Here is a 22,563-nt window from a genome sequence, read left to right as displayed (position 1 = left end):
TCCGCCGCGTACCCCGGGCCAGCCCACGCGGAGCGGCACCACCACGGAGCCCTGGGTGACTGGCCCGGCAGGAGAGCCGGTGGCTGTCTCCCCTCGAGGGCCCACACACAGCCGCATACTGGGCCGCGCTAGGGTCTCGGGGTCGCAGAGGGCGGCCAGTTGAGCCTGCGTCCAGAACTGCCAGGGGGCGGTCTCCGGGTTGGGCTCCTCTTCTCTGTAAGGGTCGGGAGCTGGCAGTGGGGGACAGTGACCCCGGGAACCCCGGGCTCTGCCCGGACTCGCGAAGGCATCTGCAGCGCGGAGCACAGGGCTCGGGGCAGCAGAGGCGGGTCGCGGGACCCTCTCCCTGCTGGACGCAGCAGAGGATGCCCGGCATGGGCGAGGCGAGAGGTTCACGCGGACTTGGGGACAGAAGGTCGCCTTGTCTGACGCTTCCTAGAACGCCCCGAGAGCGGGGGCAGCCCGGCCCACAGCGAGCAGGGGGTGGGCGGGCGGAGGCGCAGCCTGCGGGCTCCCTCCCGCCGTCCCCGGCTGCCGGGCAGGGCGCGATCGGCGCGGGGGAAGCGATGCGGGCGAGCGCCAAGTGCCCGGCGGCGGGCTGCTCCCGCGGGACTCGGGTCGCGCCCAGCGCTGGCACCCCCGCCGCGCTGCCGCCCGGCCTCGCCCCCGCCGCGCGCGCCCCTCCCGCCTCCCCCGTTGCCGTGGCAACCCCGGGAGCCTCCAGGCGCGCGCGCGCCCGCGGGAGCGCTCGGCAGCGGCGGCGACGGCGGCGGCGGCTCGGGCTCCAGCGGCGCGCGCTGCGACCCCCGCTCCGGAGCTCGTGCGTCGCCCCCGGCTCGGGCCCGGGCCCCCCGCGCGGCCCCCATGGAGCTGCTGGCGGCCGCCTTCAGCGCCGCCTGCGCTGTGGACCACGACAGCTCCACCTCGGAGAGCGACACGCGCGACTCGGCGGCGGGACACCTGCCCGGCAGGTGAGAGAGCGCGGGCGGCCCTGCTTTCCCTCGCGCGCCACCCCGCTTTGCTGCCCACCCGCCTTGCGCCCCGGGCGGCAGGCACCCATGCGCTCGGCTTATCCGCAGCCCCCACCGTCTCTGCGCCCCCATTCCCACTCCAATCCCTCGTCGGTCCCGCTCCCCTCCGCCACCGCCACCACCACCAGGCAGCCGGCGAGGATTGCGTCCTGGCGCGGACCCCTAGCGCCCCGTCCCTGCCCGGAGTCACCCCGCGCTCTAGGCGCGAGTGTCGCTTCGGCGCCCCCCTCGGCCCGCCGCGGGAGCCCCGGGACGCGAGCCTGGGGCCCCGAGAAGGGCTGGGAGCCGGGCGGTGGCGACGGACACGAGGCAGCCTCCTCTCGGCCGGTCGGAGCACTCGTCGGGGGTGGCGGGTCGGTGCCGCGTAACGGGCAGGGCGCGCCAAGTTTCCGACGCTTGCCAGGGAGCTCCAAAAACCTGAAGGGCCGGGCGGGCTGGGTGGGAATGAATCACCCAGTGGCGCCCCAGGGCGGTGACAAACGGGGTCTTGTGGGGCCCGCCCGGCTCGGAGGGGCGGCGGTCGCTGTGGCCATGCCGCCTGGACGGTCCTGGACTGGGGCCTGCTGGCCGGCCAGCCTGCCCACGGTGTCTGTGGTTGCCTGGCAGTAACGGGCCCCTGCCTCCTCCCTCTCCCGCAGCGAGTCGTCCTCCACGCCTGGCAATGGGACCACACCCGAGGAGTGCCCGGCCCTGGCCGACAGCCCCACCACGCTCACCGAGGCCCTGCAGAGGATCCACCCCATCCCCGCCGATTCCTGGAGAAACCTAATCGAGCAAATAGGTGCGTAGCCGCCGGGCGGGGCAGACCCTGGCTACAGACGGGCTTGGGGTCTCCCTCCTGTCAGGGCGCAGCGGAGTGGCCCCTGAGCGCGTGCGCCTGTGGTGGCTGGGGGACCCGTCTGGATTTGTGTCTGAGCGGCGTCTTAGGCCAAAGGGCCGCGTAACCAGAGCGCGCCGCGGCCGGACCTACTCCGCAGGTTGCTTTCTGTCCCGCGGTCTCCCGGAAGGTCCACCCAAGGCCAGCGCTTTCCCGCGGAGGTGGAGAGGGGGTGCAGGGGGCAGCGCTGCTGATCTCAGAGGGAGCCAGGACTGGGCGGCCCCAGCCGACAGGGGCCAGGGGAGGCCTGGCAAGGCGCGCAGCATTGGAGCTAAGGAAAGGGCAAGCGTGTGCCAGCGGCCTGTGGGAGGCCGAGGAGGCGCTGACTTTGCACAAGGTGGGATTTGGATGCGACAGGGCTGTAGGAGGAGCCAGTGTCTGAGGGCGGGGAAGTCCCTAAGTGTGTGTGGGGGGGGGGGGGGGGGAAGGGGGGGGAGGCACAGAAGCTGCTCCTGTGCCAGATCACCAGCACCTGCAGTTGGAACAAAGACAAGGGGAAAAAAAACTGCTAATGACATCAGCCTGGGGCTGTTGCCAGGCCAGGCAAGCCGGGAGCCCGTGGGTTGCATTGCCCTAAGAGTGGGCCCTGGGAGTGGGCCTGGCTGCTTGGAACACCTCCCTGCCCTCAGATACTATGGGAACGGTCCCGCTTTAAATAAACTCTACCGATTTGGAAAGTTTCTTATTCAGGCTGTAATTACCACCCTCTGGTCCCCGGTCCTGGGACACATCAATTCAGAGTGACCCCAGAGTGGAAGGGCAGCTGCCCCGTCCCAGGGCCCAGCTGGCCCACTCTGCAGGCTGCACCTGCTATCCCCCACCCCAGCCCCAGTGCACTACCCAACCTGCGGAAGAGCTGGGCCGCAGAGCGTGGCACTGGCAGGCCCCTGCATGCCAGGCTGGCCCAGGGCACCTGTGCCCGGATGAGAGGCAGACTCCTCCTTCCCGCCTCTGCCCTCACAGACCCAGGAAATGCTGCCTTCCACCCTCTTGCAAGGGTTCTTCTTAGAGTAAGAGCAGAAAGAGGGTCAGGGGCCATGGTGCTGGGGGAGGGGCCCCCAGAGGCTGCTGTGTGCAGCCTGAGGTGAGCAGGCACCTTGGCAGTGTGAGCTGGAAGCGGGGTGTGGGGCCCTGGAGGCCTTGCATTTCTTGACTGCTAGATGCCACATGCATTCTGAGTGTCTCCCCCAGGGCCCTTGCCAGAAGCCTCTGGTCCCTGGAGAACCTCTTCCTGGTGGGTGTGTGGGGTGATGCCCCAGGGGAGGTCTCTGCTCAGAACCTCTGTCTCAGCTGTGGGTGGGGTGCAGAGCTGACTTCTGCTGCCAGGAAGGACAGCAGGTTCCCATGGGAATGGCATGGAGCTCGGAGGCCCTCGCGGGCATTCTGAGGACCATGCTGCTGCCACAGGCAGTAGCTCCCACCAGAGCCAGGCAGCAGTGGGTTTGGCCTGTGCCCGGGGGGTGGGGGTCACAGAAGCCAGCTGAGGTGCCAGCAGATCCTGCGGGCAGCTACCTAGGCACACATGCCTGTGGGTCTGCGCGTGCTTCGCGGCCTCTGGCACCTGGGGTTTGTCTTGAAGAGGGTTCTCAATACAAACCAACTGTTGAGAAGGTGTCAACCAAAATGCATTCTGGGAAAGAAAGGACCAGCAAGTGGGCGGGGCAGAGCGTTGGAGAGGCTGGAAGGGATGGGGATTCCAGCCTGGCCACGAGCTTTAACTGAGGAAGGACGGAACCGGACACTTTCATAAGTGAGAGCTTGCTGTGACGGTCATGGTTACTGAATTGCAAAGCCTGCAGCGTGCAGTGCAAGTATGACACAGCATCCTGCAGGTGGCGCTGTCCTCCTTGAACAGCAATCGCAGTTCCCGGCAAGTGAAAGTGGGTGTGAGAGTGGCCCCACAGCTTGCCGGATGAGGCCTGCTGCTCATAGCAAGCCTGAGGAAATGGGTGTTCACAATCAAGCTCTAAACACCTTTGGAGGACAAAAGTATAAGATTTTTAAAAATCAATTTGCATTGAGAGCTACAAGTAAAAATATCTGGTGAGGAGTGATGCAGAGCAGTGGGCATGTCCTAGTTCAGGTTGCACATCCAGAACCAATCCATCCCAGCCAAACCATCACCCGGCTCCCTGTCCACCTCCATGCGTGCCTCATGGTGCAAGACAGGCTGCTGCAGGTCCGGACATCACAGCCTATGTGGAGAAACCATGGGCGCCCTTTGGCTTTCCTGGGCCAGCATCTTCTTTTGCTCCTGGTGCTACAACCAAACCCCTCTCATCAGGTGACTTGGAGACAGCAGGCTGTTGGATTATGGTTCTGGAGGCTGGGAAATCCCAGACTCGCAGAGCCTCCTACACATCCTCACTGGGACGACAGGGAAGAGGTGGCCCCCCTTTTGCTTTTGTAAGGGCAGGAATCCCACTGGCGAAGGAATGGGGCCAGCGCGCTCTGGCACGCCCATGCCACAGGGAGGAACTGTGACAGCAGGCTTTGGTCAGTCCTCCTGCCGCTCCGTCCTGGAGCACAGTATGCCAGAAGCCGGTCTGCGGACTGCAGGCCCTGGAGAGGCGGCCAGCGGCGGCCGCTGCCCTGCAACCTCCAGGTGGCAGTCTCCACCCCAGTGAGCCGCTAGGCAGATGTTGTGGGATCAGTCTGGCCCAGCAGCCAGCAGCAATCCATGACATGACATACTTTTGTGAAGCTTGGAAACTGCATTTTAAAAGGAGAAGAAATCTATTTTATCTGAAAGGGACAGTCAGAGAGAGACTCTTTCTTCCAATGGTTTGCTCCCCCAACTAGCTGCACCAGCCAGGTCTGGACCAGGCTGAAGCCAGGAGCCAGGAGCTTCCTCTGGGTCTCCCACACAGGTGCAGGGACCCAAGGACCTGGAGCAGCCGGGATTCAAACAAGCGCTCATATGTGATGCCAGCACTGCAATGGCAGTTTAACCTGTTACATCACACTTCTGGCCCTGGAAGCTGCATTTTCAAAAGGTGTTCAGGGGCCAGCTCATGGCACGGCAAGCTAATCCTCTACCTGCAGAGCTGACGTCAGTATCAACACTGGTTTGAGTCCTGGCTGTTCCATTCATTTTCCATCCAGTTCCCTGCTAATATGCCTGAGAAAGCAGCAGAGAGAAACCCAGGTTCTTGGGGCAATGCGAGCACAGACACACCTTGTGCATGGGCAGTGGGGAGCCAGGAGAGACCTTACCCGCCACTGTGTCCTGCGGGACGCCGCCGTGACGTCATCACAGGCCCGGCAGCTCGAAAGATGCTTTTGTTGTTGTGCAACATTGTTTTTATACTTATATTTTATTTTGATGATCTTTACATAGTTGATTGGGGCACAAAGGGTCAAGGGCTGCAGGAAAGTGGGTAAGACCATTGTTTCCACATTCTCTTTTTTCCTTTTTGTGCAATTTTTTTTTGAGATTTATTTAGTTTTATTGTGAAATCAGATATACAGAGAGGAGGAAAAGCAGAGAGGAAGATGTTCCATCCAATGGTTCACTCCCCGAGAGGCCACAACGGCCAGAGCTGAGCTGATCCAAAGCCAGGAGCGTCTTCCGGGTCTCCCTCACGGGTGCAGGGTCCCAAGGCTTTGGGCCGTCCTTGACTGCCTTCCCAATCCACAAGCAGGGAGCTGGATGGGAAGAGGTGCAGCCAGGATCAGAACCCGTGCCCATATGGGATCCTGGCACAAGCAAGGCAAGGACTTTAGCCATTAGGCTACCATGCCAGGTTATGCACAATATTTTTTTAATGATTTATTTGAAGAAAGAATCAAGATGGCAGAATAGGGCAAGGACAGGTTCAAACAGACAGAGAAACATTGGCCAGTGTGAAGCAGAGAGGGCACATTCCAGTAAAAAGGAGAGGACAGAGCAGCAGAGGGGCACCAGACTGATGGACACAGGAAAGCAGCAGACACAGTGGTGTGGTGTGGCAGTGACTGATACCCCAGTAGCATTCAGCAAGTAGCGATCTGAACTGCACCAGCAGCCGGAACTCCAGCAGCAACCAGGTGGGAAAGAACGTTCACTGGGAGCTTGGGAGGTGAACCCAGACAAAGAACTGCTCGTCCTGCTGCTCTGTTTGATTTGACCAGGAGCAGAGACAGAGCAGCAGGTCCCAGAAGGGCAGTGCAGGAACAGGGTGGATTTCACACCCCTTCCACCCCTAGAGCTGAGTAGGGCTCAATTTTGTATAGGGAGGCAAAGGCTATGGACAGTACTGCGCATGAGCTGGGAATGAACTCATCTCTGGCTCAGCAAACTGCAACAACACGGTACCTAAGGGTTCCACCCAAGATAGACAGGAGAAGCCCTCAGACCTTCGGCCAGCAGGTCAAGAACTCTAGTAGTGGCGTATCAGGCACCATTTTGTACAGTGTGGAAAACTTTAAGACTGCAGGGGCAACAGTGAGCTGCACATGTGCTGAGCTGGGAGCGAACTCACTGAGCTCAGTGCATTGCACCATCCCACAGGGAAAATAATACCAGCTATGGCAGTGTACAGGTAAAATAGGTCCACGTGGCCCTCAGACCTAACAGCCAACAGGTTCTGGCAAGTCACCACCAACAACAACCTAGCTAAATAGGACCCCTGGTGTCTCCCTAATCCTGGGACCTGCTTGAACGGACCTGGAAGAAAGGTTGTACAGACAATGGTGCAGGCTCAGCAGTGTCACAGGAGGTGGAGAGTGGTGAGCCAGGAGCTGGGGCTGTGGAGACCACGGTGGAAATCTAACATAAGAAACCAGACCTGGAACTCGCTGGAGGGAGTGGCACAAGTGACTACAAACAAAGAGCCATGTGCCAACTGCAATAAGTAAAATCAAACTGTAGACCTGTGGGTGACACCACTTAGAAACCTGCCCCAAGGAGAAGATTCTGCTAACCAGAATCTTCTGCTAACCAGAAGTACAATGACCAAGAGCAAAGAAGAAGACAGAGGCACAATGAATATTACCAAAAACTCCCTTGCAAAGGAGCAAAAGCCTTTGCCAATCTCAGAGTTCACTGAGGAAGACATTGAGAAAATGGGAGATACAGAATTCAAAACACTTGTTATAAAGCTTCTTATCAACAATGAAAAGCACTTATACAGAAGTTCAAGAAATTTAAGGAGCATGTCACACAGGAAATGAATCAAATGAAAGCTGATACATTAGAAATGAAGAATACAGTGGAACAAATTAAAAGCACAGTGGAGAGTCTCCCAAATAGAATGAAGGAGGCAGAAGAAAGAATCTCAGAATTGGAAGATATTTCCTATCACCAGGGGGAAACAAACAAAAAGCTGGAAGCAGAGCTGGGTCAAGCTAAAAAAGTATTCAAGAATTGAAAGACCTGATTAAAATCCCAAATGTAAGAATTAATGGAAGTCCCAGAAGGTGCAGAAAGAGAAGCTGGCATTGAGGGTGTATTCAATGAAGCAATAAAGGAAAATTTCCCTAATCTAAAGAAAGAATTGGGAAACAACATCCAGGAGGGACACAGAATTCCCAATAGGGTTGACCAAAAGCAACCTTCACCACAACACATGAAAATCAAGCTCTTTTCAATTGAACATAACGAAAAGATCCTTAAATGTGCACATGAAAAAAAAAATCAATTGACATATAAAGGAATGCCAGTTAAATTCACAGGAGACCTCTCACAGGAAACTCTACAGGCCAGAAGAGAATGAAGTGACATAGTCCAGATTCTAAAAAGCAAAAAATTGTCAGCCTAGGATAATGTACCCAGCAAAGCTTTTCTTTGTCTTTGAAAATGAGATAAAATTCTTCCACAATAAAGAAAAGTTAAAAAAAAATGCCTCTTCCAAACCTGCCCTACAAATGATACTTCAAGATGTTCTCTTGACAGAGAAGAGGAATAGCACCAACAAAACCAAAGGCAAATGTGAAGAATATCTTAGTAAAATTACAGAAGACTAAATCAATGTACAACCCATTGCTAAAATGACAGGACCAAATTACCACCCATTCATAGTAATCCTGAATGTAAGTGGCTTAAGCTCAATCAAACACCACTAGTGACTGGATTAGTAGACTGGATTAAAAAAGCAAAACCCATTTGTTTGGTTTCCTACAGAAGACATATCTCACCAACAAAGATAAGTGAAACTGTGTCACATGGGGTTTGTTGTTTTTGGGTTATGGTTAGTTTCATCTCTTCAAAACACTGCCTTCTGACCAAATTCTTCAGTGACTCATACATAATACAGTAGCATCATTTTCTTCAAGAAGGGTCTTGATTTTTTTTTCATTTATTCAGCGACACATTAGGCATTCAGTAGCATGTTATTTAACTTCATGGTGTTGTAAATTTCTATTTTTCTTCCTGTTGTGGATTTTTTGTTTTTGTGGCTTTTTATTTAAGAGGACATATGGCAAAAATTGAAATGTCTATGAAGAAGTCACAGGATGCAGTTAAGAAACCGCATTTTCCTATCAACATACTATTAATCAATACCATGTCAGTTAATGCCATAAGGTTGTAAATGGCTGTTGATGTTATGTTCAGGCTTTTAATTGATTGGGATGATAATTTGCTGGCTTTACCTTCAGACCAGAGATGGTCTCACCAAGAAATCGTTGAACCCACTAGGATAATAAGACACTGGACTTTATGAATGGTAAATTCCTCCAATGAAAGAACCTCAACTGAATTTGAACTGTGGTAATGCAGCAAGGTGGAGAAATCCACCATGGGGAGAGGGTTCGGGCAGGGGTGGGGGGAATCCCAGTGCCCATAACACTGTGTCACATAATGCAATGCAATTAATAAAAATAAACATTAAAAAAGAGGACATATGGTAACTGTTTAATGGAGACTATCACATCCAGATGTGAGGATGCAATGCAGTATGCATCTGTACTTCCAGATCAAAGATGGGCTCCCAATGAAACTGTTAACTATATGTTGACAATAGGATGCTGGACTTTCTGCCACTGTCCATGCCTACAATGATGGACATATGACTGTGTATGCAGAACTATATTATAGTAATGATATAGGGGAACTCAGTGTGGGGGGAGGAAAATTGGGGAGGGGGTGAGGGAAATCCAGGGCCCATGAAACTGTATCATAAAGTGATGATGATAATAATAATAAGTCTCAAAAATCAGAAAAATAATTTGGTCTCATTGGAAATGTTACACGAAGGGCCCAAAACTGTGAAGTTATCACATACATATTCTCTTATGATAATAAAAGGTGCTACATTTATTTGACAGGAAGAGTTACAGGGTAGGAATGGAAGGGTACAGAGAGAGAGAGAGCTCGCCCAACAGCTGTAAGGGCTGGGGTTGGGCCAGGCTTGTCGTTGGGTCTCTCCTGTGGACCCAACACTTAAGGACCCAAGCACTTAGCACTGCTTTTGCTGCTTCCCCTGGTACACTAGCAGGAAGCAGGATCAGCCAGGACTTGGCCGTATAGGATGCTCTTACTCCATCCAGGTGGTGGCTTAGCGTGCTTTGCCACACTAACCACACCCCTGGTGATAGAATCCCACTGCATCACAGCCCCAGGCCTCCTCGTGGTTGGATCAAGTCTCAACCTTAATTTGTTGACTGAAATTCTGCAGGTCAAGCTTTCCCCTCCTGGGTTGCAGGACGGAGGTGGGGGAGGGGGGAGGCAGGCACCCAAACCATTCTGCAACCCCAGCACCCATCGCTGGGATGATGGGATGCTGGCTTTTCCTTGCACAGGAAGATGGGCAGCGACTCCCGTTGCACGAATGAGCCAACTGGGGTTTTAATACTGAGGCATCTAAGGCTCTGGCAAGTGGCCTGGAGGGACATTGGCAGGCACTCTGGCAGTGCCTGCATCAAGGTCCCTGCCGCCTCTCCAGGTATCTGCCGGACAGATTGGGAGTGCACCTGCGGGTTTCTCTTCTGCTGGGGAAAGTTGGGCATGCTGAACCCTCCCGGGGATCTGCCTGGGCTGCAGCAGCTGAGCGGGGTGCGTGTGTGTGTGTGTGTGTGTGTGTGTGTGTATGTAAAATTGCTCCCGACAAGGACGCCCCGGCCTGGTAACTGTGGATGAGCGCGCCTCTGAAATCTCTATCTTCTCTCCCTGCCAGGGCTCCTGTATCAGGAATACCGGGACAAGTCGACCCTGCAGGAAATCGAAACCCGCAGGCAGCAGGATGCAGAGATACAAGGCAATGCCGACGGCTCCCCGGCCAGTGAGGGCATCCCCGAGGAGGAGGAGGAAGAGGAGGACGAGGAGCCCGCCAGCCCGCCCGAGAGGAGGACCCTGCCCCAGATCTGCCTGCTCAGTAATCCCCACTCGCGGTTCAACCTGTGGCAGGACCTGCCCGAGATCCGGAGTAGCGGCGTGCTGGAGATGCTGCAGCCCGAGGAGATCAAACTGCAGGAGGTGCGGGCTGGAGTGTGGGTGGGGGGCCGCCGGGGTGTGTCGTCACGGGCTGGGGTGACCGCGGGAGGTGTGTCGTCATGGGGTGGGGCGGGGTGTCGTCATGGGGGCGGGTCACTGGAGGTGTGTCATCACGGTCCGCCGGAGCCTGGGATGCACCTGTCTCTGGAGTTATGGGCGTGACTGCGGAACTCCCCTGAGGGCTGCCTTCCCGGCTGAGGTTAGCTTTGGGGCAGAGCCTGCCCGTCTTCGCCAGCGTCACTGGCAGGGGCTGTCCGACTGGAACACGTAGGGAATCCGTTATTGCATGGCACACACCTGCCAGGGGACCTCCCGGAACTTCTCCGTCCCCGGCGGGAGTCACCTTTGCCAGCAGAGAAGCTCCAGGTGACCCTGGACTCTCTGGGACCGAGGAGTCACTCCAGGCAGTCCCAATCCTTGGGATCCATGGCTTCCGGGTCGAGCCCAGCGGGGTCCTGGAATGGTGGGCACCTGGGGTTTCGCGCACCTGTTGCTGAGGAGTCCCGGGGTCGCCGGCTGGGAAAGCAGTTCGTTTCAGGCTGGCAGCAGCAGACGGGAGCAGCTGGAGGTCTGTGTGTTAACCTGTGTGTTGAGGGACGCGTGGTGGGAGAGGCCCTGTCCGGGCAGATATGGGTAACCTGGGTGGTCCTCCCCTGCCTCACTCTCGTTGCTGCTGGTCCTTGACTGGCACAGACATTGGCAGCTGCTGTTCCTTTTCCCAGCCCAGCTGGGACCACCAGGTTCCCCCATCGGCATCCCCATGATGCAGCTGCTGCTAGAGGAAGCTTTCATCAAACTAGCTGGGGTGCTTTTTGGGGTGTGTGTTTGTTTGTTTTTGGAAAGTAAGAGACACAGAAATCCTCCATCTGCTGGTGCACTCTCCAAATGGCTGCAACAGCCACAGCTTGGTTTGTCTGGAGCTTCTTCCAGGTCTCTCACATGGGTTCAGGGGCCCGTGCCCGTGGGTCATCCTCTGCTGCTTTCCCAGATCGTAAGCAAGGAGCTGCGTCAGAAGTGGGGCAGCCAGGACGTATCTCGCATCCATGTGTGATGTTGGTGCTGCAGACGGCAGCTTTGCCCACTGTGCCGCAGCGTCAACTCCTAAATTTTGATTTTTGAAAGGCCTCACAGCTCAGCGAGGTGTGTGGCCCCATAAAATTAGGAAAAAATGTTTAAATGTTGTTTTATGTATGAGCAGTGATTTGTAAATGATAGCAGTAATGGTTTTTTGGCAAACGTTCTGATGTAAAACTCAGAGACAAACCCTAACAGGACACAGAAGGCTGGGCAAAACCTTGCAGCACAAGCAAAGCCAAGAGCAGAGAGAAGGGCCCGTGTCGGAAGAAGAGATGAAATAATAAATGCCTGAAAGCGGCTAGCGCAGAGGAGGGGGCAGGTTAATGGGAACGTTGTCGGTTGTCAGAAAGGATCAAGGGCTTGGACTCGCTCTTTAGAAGTCAGACTCTCCAACATTTGCAAAACTAAACCGAGGGGCCAGTGCCCTAGCGTGGTAGCTTAAGCCTCCGCCCGTAGTGCCAGCATCCCATGTAGAGGCCAGTCTGAGTCCCAGCTGCTCCACTTTCTCTCCAGCTCCCTGCTAATACTCCTGGGAAAGCAGCAGAGACGTCTGCATGTCTGGGCCCCTGATGCCCTCATGGCTGCCAGCCTCGGGTAGACACAGCTCCGCCTACTGCTGTCATTTGGAGAGCGAACCTACAGATAGAAGACCCTTCTGTCTCCTTTGAGCTCTGTAATTTTGCCTTTCACATCTTTCGATAAGAGCGCCAGGGGTACAGCGGGTTTGAGTGAATGTAGGGTGGGCATGCGAGCTCCTGTGAGCAGGGACGGGCGTGCGACCGCCGGCACCAGACCGTCAGGGGGTCCTTGCCCAGTGCGCAAAGCATGGGTGAGCATCTGAGTGCGCGGGCACCACCTTCGCGTCTTGTGAGACCATGGTGGGACGACAGCCCAGGCCACCCAGGAGGTCAGGGACTCGGCTGGCAGCAGCTCAGCCGCTCGCACCCACCAGGGCGTCCTCATCGTCCTCATCTCGTGTCTTGCTTCCACCTGCCTGACCCTGACTTGTAAACTGTTTCCGTTTCTTCGCCACGTGTCTCTTATCCCCGGCCCCTGTTCCGGTGCTGTGTACGTTGTTCTGCGGGACTTGCCGCAGCTTTTCCTGCGTGTGGGAGGGGAAGTCTCTCCTGGGTGTCGCCAGTGTGTGAACTGTGATGGAGTGACTGCGCAGCAGCAGTCAATTTTGGGCACATGACTTAGTGTCTCTGTGGCCCAGTGAAATGGGGCGCTTCTGTCTGCCTGACACTGGGTGGCGTTTGCTGTTGTTGTTTCGAAGGGGATTCCCAGCTCCCAGTTCTACAGGCTGTGAGGGTGGGAGGGCAGCGCCATGATGTCATCGGCTGTTCACGGTGTAGGAGGCTAGACCTCTGAGTGCGGTGCCAGCACCCTGATTGGCTGCACTTCCATATCCCAGCTGCTGCACTTCCCATCCAGCTCCCTGCTATGGTCTGGAAAAGCAGGTAGAGGACGGCCCAAATCCCTGGGATCCTGCACCCCCACAGGGGACCTGGAGGAAGCTCCTGGCTCCTGGCATCAGATTAGCTCAGCTCTAGATGTTGCCGCTGTTTGGGGAGTGCAAGACCTTGTGTCTCTGTCTCTCCTTCTCTGTAACTCTGCCCTTCAAAGAAAAATAAGAGTAAACATTATTATTATTATTTTAATAGTATAAAAGCAGGACAGGACTTGATCCCAAGCACTTTGATATGGAATGGTGGCAACTTACATGGAGGTTTGACCCATTACACCACACGCTGCCTGCGCCATGGCATGTACGACGAATCCAACCAAACCCCTGGGCTTTTGTTATCTTCTATAATTTATATGAAATTTCAAGATGTCTGGGGCATACGGAACAATTTTGAAAATAAAAACATGCACAGAGGAGTCATAATTATATGATTTTAAGATTTTACTAAAAATTTACACCAATCAAGACATGGAAAGGAGAATCCAGAACTGCACCCACATGGCCGGTGGGTCGGTGAATGTTGAAACAATTGTACACTTGCAAAAAAATAACCTCAACCTCAACTTCACACCCTGTCCAAGTGGCGCTCAAAGTGAGCCAGTGGCCTAGATGTAAAATACAGAGTCCTGCAGCTTTTAGAAAAAGATTATCAGTCTCAGAGAACTCTGATTTTTAAAATTTATTTTTATTGGAAAGGTGGATTTTACAGTGAAAGAAGAAGAAACAGATTTTCCATCCACTCGTTCACTCTCCAAGTGGCCACAATAGCCAAAGCTAAGCCCATCTGAAGCCAGGAGCCAGGAGCTTCTCCCAAGTCTCCCATGTGGGTGCAGAGTCCCAAGGCTTTAGACCATCCTCGACTGCTTTCCCAGGCCACAAACAGGGAGCTGGATGGGAAGCGGAGCAGCTGGGACACAACCCTGCAGCTGCATATAATGCTGGCCCCGCAGGGCAGGGGATTAGCCTACCACACCAGACCCTTGGCCCCACAGTGATAATTAACAAAAGTGAAATGTTGAAAGGGGTGAATGTCTTAAATTTTACTTTGTTCAGCCTAACAAGTAAAGTATTCTCCTAGGTTTGTCTCATTGTGAGTCAAGACAAAAATTCATATAAAACATAAGCCAATCAAATCTGCAGATAGCTTAAAGAAACAAAATAACATTGGCTAGGTAAAAATGAATGCAAAGATCGGATGTTGGGAGCCAAATGTGTCACTCTAATAAACCAGAGAAGAAATATGCACTGCTGTTGGAAGAGACTGAAAGGGAAGCCAGACCATCTGTCACCACCTAAATGAGCTCAGGAGGACACCGTGCGAGGTGTCTGAAAAATATGTCCAATATTACCGGCTCACACTCTGTGAAGAATGGCGCAGTGCTAAACCCACAGGTAGTGCTTGCAGACCCTCTGCAAGGAGTAAGCGAGGAAGCCGTCGAAAAGCCCAAGCCATCATTTGCTGCCCATGATGGTTGTGGTGGTTGCTGACTTTAAAAGCGCAAGGGCAGGTGGACATTTAGCCAAGCCATTGCGCGGGTGGCTTGGCACATCAGAGCGTCTGTACTCAGTGCCTGGCTCTGGCCTCTAGGCGGCAGCAGTGAGAACTCAGCCTCCCGCTTGCCTCCGGCTTGGATGCCGTTCCCAGCTCCCGCCTCTGGCCCAGCCCCACCTGTTGTGTGTATTTGCGGAGCAATGGGAGACCAGTGGATAGGATCTGTGTCTCTCTCTCCCGCTCTCCATATTTATATATATACATATATAATTTGTATTTATGTGTGTGTTTAATATATATAATATGCAATGCATATTATATTGTATTGTGGATATATTTTATATTATATATTAATATATAACATATATATATAAAGTTAAATGTTTAAAAGCCTGAGATAACAAATTAAAAATAGTAGACCTGGGCCTGGCACAGTAGCCTAGTGGCTAAAGTCCTCACCTCACGCACACGGGGATCCCATATGGGGACAGGTTCTAACCCCAGCAGCCCCATTTCCCATCCAGCTTCCTGCTTGTAGCCTGGGAAAGCAGTTGAGGACGGCCCAAAGCCTTGGGACCCTGCACCCATGTGGGAGACCTGGAAGAAGCTCCTGGCTCCTGGCCCTGGATCGGAGTAGCTCCAGCCATTGTGGGCATCTGGGGAGTGACAAAGTGGATGGAAGATCTTTCTCTCTGTCTCTCCTTCTTTGTAAATCTGACGTTCCAATAAATAAATAATTTTTTTAAAAAAGACAGTAGGCCTAAGCTGGCCGTCCTAGGAGGTGGCTAGGTAAAAGACGCATGTACGATAGTTTCTTTTAATACCCATCAGCAAAACCTAGATTTCAACCAATTACAAAGGTTTAAAGGGAGCCCACCGTGCAGGGCTGTCATCTGTGCTTCAAAATGACAGGCTTGTAAATGTAGGCTTAAAACCCAGTGTTGGCATTATGAACCTAGACTGAGAACAGAGAGGAAGAGAGGGAATTTGGGGGAGGGAGAGGGGAGAGCCCAACTAAATTGTATCAGAAAACAATTAAAAAAACAGTGTTGGGGGACTCTGTTTTCCCCTTTTATTCCATCTGAGCAATACACAAAGACAAAGAGGTCTTCCATCTCTCAGCCCTACCTCAGATGGCCAGCAGCAGATGGAGCTGGGCCAGGCCACAGCCAGGAAGCCAGGAGCTTCGTCCAGGCCTCCCAGTGGGTGGCCAGCACCTGCTGCCTCCCAGGGGTGCCATAGCAGGAAGCTGGGATCAAGACTGGACTTGACCCAGGCACTCTGCCATGGAATGCAGGCCCCCAGGAGGTCAGCTGTGAGGCCAGGGCACGCCCCGCCCTGCCGCATCCGGCAACATTTGTATCAAACGCGAGGAAGCCTGATTTGTACACTGCTCCTCTTCTTGTTCCTGGGTGTTTGTCTTACTGCCGGATCGGAGTATGCACGAGTATTTGTTTTTTACAATGTTCGTTCCAGCAGAAATTCGGAGGAGAAGGAGGGAAAGGAAGCTAAATGCCCAATGACAGGAAAACTGTGGCACAGTGTAATATACAACTACATGATGTTTAGCAAGATAATCTGCCGCTAGACACAGATACAAACAGTACAAGGTTTCTAGCGGGCCTGCGTAGTTAGGACTCTGCGCTATCCCATGTCAGGGTGCCTGGTTGGAGTCCCAGCTCCTCCACTTCCCATCCAGCTCCCTGCCGACACGCAGCCAAGGGGGCAGCCGATTACAGCTCAGCATTTGGGTTCGTTCCAGTCCCCGCTGCCTTTGGGCCCAGCCCAGCCGCTGCAGACATCCGGGCAGCAAACCAGCAGAGAAATGTCCCTCTTCCTCTCCTCTCTCTTCCTCTCACTTTCGAAGTAGAATGAAAGCTAACGAAATCTAAACAGTTTAAAATGTGTTTTCAAAGAATGACATGGGTAAATGTTCTTAGCACAGTTATTAAGCAAAGGACTAGGGCAAACAAATGCCTCTAGAACAGAGTGGACAGACACCCCGTATTGTTTGTAATTCCCAGTGGCTCAGTTACAAATGTCTCAAAATAAATAAGGGTGACCTAACTAACACTTAATGCAGTGACATTTGCGGTGAACATCCCAGACACACGGTGTCAACATGTCTTTTCCTGAGTTTGGCTTTTCATTTTCATTTTGTTTATTTTAAAGATTTATTGGGGGCAGTGTTATGTACTGGATTAAGCCTTTACTCGTGGCTCCAGCATCCTAGCTGCTCCACTTCTGATGCAGCTTCGTGCTAATGCGCCTGGGAAGGTGGCAGGGGACGGGCGGGATGCTTGGGCTCTGCCACCCACGTGTGAGACCCGGATGGAGTTCCATTCTCCTCATTCCAGCCTAGCCGCTCTGGCCACGGTGCGCCATCTGGGAGTGAACTAGCAGATGCAAGATGTCTCCCTTTTTCTCTGTCTCTCCCACTCTGTTATTCTGCCTTTCAAATATATAAATACAGCTTTTTAAAAAAGATTTACTTTTTTTTTATTACAAAGTCAGATATATAGAGAGGAGGAGAGACAGAGAGGAAGATCTTCCATCTGATGATTCACTCCCCAAGCGAGCCGCAACGGCCAGTGCTGAGCCCATCCGAAGCCAGGAGCCAGGAACTTCTTCCATGTCTCCCACGCGGGTGCAGGGTCTCAACGCTTTGGGCCATCCTCAACTGCTTTCCCAGGCCACAAACAGGGACCTGGATGGGAAGTGGGGCCACTGGGATTAGAACTGGTGTCCATATGGGATTCCGGCGCATTCAAGGCGAGGACTTTAGCCGTTAGACCACGCCGCCGGGCCCAGATAAATACAGCTTTAAAAAAATAGTTGAAGATTTATTTATCCGTTTGAAAGGGACAGAAAAGAGCTTCCGTTTGTCAGTGTGTCATCCTCTGGTTTTCCAATGACATCAACAGGAAGCTAGATCGGAAATGGAGCAGCCAGGGCTCGAACCTGCGCTCCATCATGGAAGGCATCCTGGTCAGTAACTTGACCCCGTGCGGTAACAGCCACTTCTGTCCAGGCTTGTTTTTAGGAGCTGAACCTGAGCTTTGAGCTTGGATAAGGGACACAGAGGCACCGTTGTCAGCTGCTGCGTTCCACATCCGTGCCTACCCGGTCAGATCCTGTCTCTGTGTGCTCATCAAAGCCAACAGGCAACTCGCACTGCCTGCACAAGCTGTTGTTTCTTTGACTACAGAAGCAGCAGGCTTGAGTGAAGTACTGTTCGCACCAGGAAACAGCCCACGGCGCTGGTCTTTTGGTAGGCCCATGTCTCACCCAGTCCCGGAAGGATCAGGATCTAAGAATTTATTAGTAACATTGTCCTCCTTGTAAAGCAAAAATGAAGTAGCTGAAATTGCAAAGGATTCTCTCGGTTTGCTTGCTTTGTGTTCTAATTTATCTGAGGCCCTTGGTTCCCAGGCTCCTTCCTTGGATGGTTTTGGAGTTCACTATTTGAGAACGTGTGACTGTTTAAGCAATGAATTTGATATGTATCTGTGCACACAGTCAGGAAGGAGAAAGCATGGGGCATTGTTAGGGCTGACACTGAGGTACAGTGGGTGAAATGACTGGCTCCAATGCCTGCATCTCACATGGGCACTGGTTCAAGTCCCAGCTGCTCTGGGTCCCATCCATCTCCCTGCTAACAGCCTGGCCCAAATGTTTGGGCCCCTGCACCCAGGTAGGACGCCTGGAAGAAGCTCCTGGCTCTTGGCGTCCGCCTGGCCCAGCACTAGCTGTATTGGCCATCTGGGAAGTGAGATCTCTCCCTTTCACACCACTCCACTTCTGTCTTTCAAAAAATAACTCCTTAAAAATATATAGACACAGAAAAGGAGCTGGAAGTGGCTATAGCCATTGGGCTGGTACCGCTTATGTCCCCAGCACACGCAGGAGCCTCTCTCAATGGAGGAGACAGACGAACGGACAACATGCCGTGGTCCCTGATCGTGTTGGGCTGGGTGCCTAGAGCTGGGAAAGCCAGCAGGGAAGGCTGCTGTGAGACCCCTGGTACCCACGGCGGTGTGCCCAGATAAGACACTGATCTTACCCGCTGAGAGCAACCCTGTACGGGCGGCGGGCTCTGCACCTCGCCTGGCAGGCCAGGTACCTCTGCATCCCATGGCTTCTCAGCCAGTTGCAGGCTTGCAGACTTGGACAACTGGAAACCAAATGTTCCCAGCAGTCCTGGCTGCATTCCTCGGAGACCGAACTTCCAGGAGTTGTCAGGTTAAAGGTCAAAGGCATGTTGAATTAGAGAGGGTCCTGTCCCATTGTCGGCACACACCAGCCGGTCTGAGCATGCACCCCATGCCCCCTCTCCCACCCCATCCCTGCGCCAACCTCACCCAGCCTTGGCTGTCTTCCCACCTTTGGGGTCGCCTTGGGGTTTTCAGTCATGTTCACCCTGTCTTCAGCGGCACCTCCTTTCTTTCTGACACCATTTGTGTGCCTACATTCACTGCGAGCTGAGCCGGGTCACGTGGAGAGGAGTCCCAGACATGCCTGAACTTGCCTTTGGGGAGGTCAGGGCTGCCCAGGCGCCCCCAGGGTCTACTTCCCGCTCGCACAGCTGCTGGGACTCAGCCAGAAAGGCATGGATTCCAGAGGTCACTAAAGTCCCTGTTGCAAAAGAGTGCATGGTGTCATCGCATCCCCACACCTGCTCACCTGAGCCACCGACCTGGCACTGATGGTCCAGTCCTCAGGAGTCTGAGGTGGTCATCGTAGTTACCCCACTCACCAAGACAAGGGAGGGGAAGACACGGGGCCTGGATGGTGAGGTCTGAATGGAGGGGTCCGGGCGACCTCCTCACCGCCACCAAGGTTAGCTGGAGCTCCAGGAGAGGCCAAGGTGCCGGGCATCCCACCCGGCAGGCCGGCATTCTCCCTGCACCCCACAGGCTGCAGCCAAGTGGCTGCTGGGTGGAAAGTGGCCCCCATTGTGCCCATGTTGGCAGCTCAGTTCCCGAGGCAATCATGCTGAGAGAGTGACAGGTGACTGGGTACTGGGAATTAGCATTATCATCTGGGGAGGGGACTCTGCCCTCTGCTGCCACCTGGCGGAGTTAGGAGAGGGGAAGAGAGAGAGATCTTCCATCCATTGGTTCACTCCCCCAAGTGACTACAATAGCTGATCCAATCCAAAATTAGGAACCAGGAACTTCTTCAGGGTCTCCCGCATGGGTGCAGGAGCCCTTGGGTCCTCCCAGCTGCTTTCCCAGGCACACAGCAGGGAGCTGGGTCAGAAGCGGAGCAGCTGGGACTTGAACCAGCACCCATGTGGGATGCCAGCACCATAGGCAGTAGCTTCCCCCACCACTGCACAGAGCCAACTCCCGCCCTATCCTTCCTGCAGTGCCCAGACCTGGTCCTGTTAGAGCAGTGCTGGGCAGAGCCAGACACAGTGGGGCCTGCTCGTGCGCACCCAAGCTTGGGACACGCAGCTACAAGAGCACGGGAAGGGACATCCACCTGCAGGCCAAGGCTTTCAGGGTCCCCGGGGCCACCAAGGCTCGAGGTTCTGGGGACCACGCTGAGTAACAGTGACTCTCTCCTGATGCCTGACAAACTTGTGAGTCCTCAGGGTCAGCTCCTTCCAGAAGCAGAGCAGGTCGAGCCCAGAGGAAGAGCAGGGGTTGGGCTGGAAGCGGGGAGGGCAGCATGGAAACTGCGGTTCGCTTCCTTCAAGTGTGTGCGAATGGCATGAGGGGCCGGCTGACTTGGGGTGCAGACGTTGGCAGTCCATGTGCGTTGCTTTCATCACACTCATTTCCCAGGAGCTTTGTGAAGACCCCTCCCACGTGGGGCGTCTGTCTGTTTCACATCTTTTGGTCCCACTTTCTGCAGACGGTTCAGGAGCGCATGCAGTGCCAGGCAGTGTGAGAGGCCACGTTCTCACACCCACCTGTGCTAGGCACAGCACTTCCTGGCTGCAGGGAAGTGAGCTCATAGCAGTGTCTGGGCAGAGAAGCTTCTGGAAACCTCTGGCCCGCAGAGCCTCACTTTGGCCAAGCAGAATTCACTGGGACACTGACTGACCCTGGACAAGTGGCCATGTGGCTGGTCAGTGTTAGGAGTGCAGCCCTGGCATGGCCAGGCCCAGCACATGCGGTCTGTGTGGTCTGCAGGGCAGGCAGGGGTGCCATGGGGCAAGCATGGGGACCTCAGGCCTCCTGACACTGTCCCCGTGTGACCCCAGGCTCTTTGGTGTGACACGGGTGATCAGTGGGGCCGATGGCCCCGCCGCCTGGTCTGCACAGCAGGGCTTAGGGGCTGGGCCCTGACCGAGCCTCAGCACTGTCCTGCTGGACCCTGCCTGAGCTCTGCACCGGCAGCTTTCCCTGCCGGGCCCTGCCTGAGCCCTGGGGGGATGGGGCTTGGGGGAGGACGCTGAGGGGGACCCAGAAGCGAGCGGTGTGAGACTGGGCAGCACCTGTGGAAGAGCAGGGTCCTGGGCTCATCACCACGTGACACCTCAGGAGGCTGCGAAGGGACAGAAGTCCCCCCTACACGCCCATGGGCACCCCTCCTACGTCAGGGTGTGGGAGGGGCTGTGCTCCCGGCAGAGGCTCCTGGGGAGCCCCACCCCCATGTCCTTGGCCCTACCCCACCCTCAAAGGCCTGTATGTAAACAAAGTCTCACTCCGGGAGCGGAGGGGGAGGGGTTAGGATGCGTAAGTGTGGCCTTCCATGGAGGCCACAGGTTCACTGGCCACACTCTCCCTTGGGGGAGTCACAGAGGGCTGGGGTCGGGGGGAGCAGTGCAGGGCGCAGCCCCTGCTGGCTTATTTGCACTAGAAGGATGGGGGTGAGTGGGAGTCTGGACCACACAGGGCTCCTGCCCGCCCGTGTCACCCAGGTGGCAGTGTGGAGAGCTCAGGAGCAAGGGTGACAACTTGCTTCTCAGAGAGCATTATTGTAGGGACTGCTTCTTTAGTTGTGAACTCAGACCCTGGAAGAAATGGGTGCTCATCTTTAAATTCTCAGGTGACTCAAAGGTCGAAGTTGGCCCCAGGCCCCACCTCCTGCAGCTGACTGAGAGAGGCACTGGGCCAGACCAGGTGGACCCCGGCTCTGGCCACCTGCTCCCTGGTTCCTCCCACAGGTGTGGCCTGGAGCGCCCTCTGCTGCTCGGGCGCAGCAGTGCAGCCGTGTGCACACTGCCCACCCTGCCTGTTGAGCCTTGATCTCAAACCATGTACACTTTGAAAGGGAGGCAGCCGTGTCCCTGTGAGCTTCTCGGCCCCTTTGTGTCTGGGATCACAGCTTCGAGGCCCGCCAGGGGAAGAACCTGGATCAGTGACCGCAGGGTCTCCTGTCTGCTTTCCCGACACAGGCCATGTTCGAGCTGGTTACCTCCGAGGCTTCCTATTACAAAAGCCTGAACCTGCTGGTCTCCCACTTCATGGAGAACGAGCGACTGAAGAAGATCCTGCACCCCTCTGAGGCGCACATCCTCTTCTCCAATGTGCTGGACGTCATGGCCGTCAGCGAGCGGTGAGGCGCCAGGCGGACACAGGGCTCGGACCTGTCCACCAACTGACGAGGTGCTAGCCAGAGCTTGGCTCGGCAATGCTCCAGTTTAGGATGCTGTGGAGAAAGATGTAGGCTCAAGGGCTTGCCATGCTCACCCCGGCAGGGCTGCCGGGGCGCTTGCCCACTGTCTCGCCTGGGCTGGTTCTCTCCAGTCTGCCCACCCCCGCCGTACTCCTGTCTGCTCCTCTTGTCTCGGCCTGTTGGCATGATGAGGATGGCATGAGCTCCAGACCAGCGGGAGCAGGATCCTGTGAGCAGAGCCTGGGGGAGGAGCTGATTTCAGGGCGCGGGCTGGGATGAGACTGTCAGAAAGCTTTGCAAGGATCCCCTACGTCCTCTGCAGGTAGAGGACTGCTGGGCGCAGAGGCAGCCTCTGTCCTGCAGGGGGTGCCCTAGGAGCTGCCCAAGACCCCAGGGAGGCCGCCTCTGGCAGACACTCCTCCAGCTGCCCCTGGCTGCACCACTACCCCCCAGGGGGTTCAGAGGCCAGGGCTCCCCGAGGACCTGCCGCTTCTATCTGGGCAGGCAAGAGGAGGGATGCCCACGTTGGGGGTCCCCCACCACCAGCAGCGGTAGCCACAGAAGTCGGGGTGTGTCTGCCCGATGCCCACCTCTGCCCACTGGCAATGTCACTATGTTTCACCTACAGCACAT

General features: G+C 55.1%; 1 protein-coding gene across 1 annotated transcript in view; it reads left to right on the top strand.

Annotated features, from left to right (window-relative positions):
- The first annotated feature begins 752 nt into the window (after window positions 1-752).
- Window positions 753-22,563, top strand: part of NGEF (neuronal guanine nucleotide exchange factor) — a 29,272-nt gene continuing 7,461 nt past the window's right edge. Inside the window, exons 1-4 of the mRNA XM_040972469.1 lie at window positions 753-971; window positions 1,670-1,812; window positions 10,005-10,303; window positions 21,710-21,870. Of these exons, the coding sequence (XP_040828403.1) occupies window positions 865-971; window positions 1,670-1,812; window positions 10,005-10,303; window positions 21,710-21,870 (710 nt within the window). The 5' untranslated portion in view covers window positions 753-864. The remainder of the gene's footprint in view (window positions 972-1,669; window positions 1,813-10,004; window positions 10,304-21,709; window positions 21,871-22,563) is intronic.

Source organism: Ochotona curzoniae, unplaced genomic scaffold (assembly GCF_017591425.1).
Source record: "Ochotona curzoniae isolate NIBS_2020 unplaced genomic scaffold, NIBS_Ocur_1.0 contig_2294, whole genome shotgun sequence".
NCBI classification, from domain to species: domain Eukaryota; kingdom Metazoa; phylum Chordata; class Mammalia; order Lagomorpha; family Ochotonidae; genus Ochotona; species Ochotona curzoniae.
This window is presented reverse-complemented; position numbering and strand designations above follow the sequence as displayed.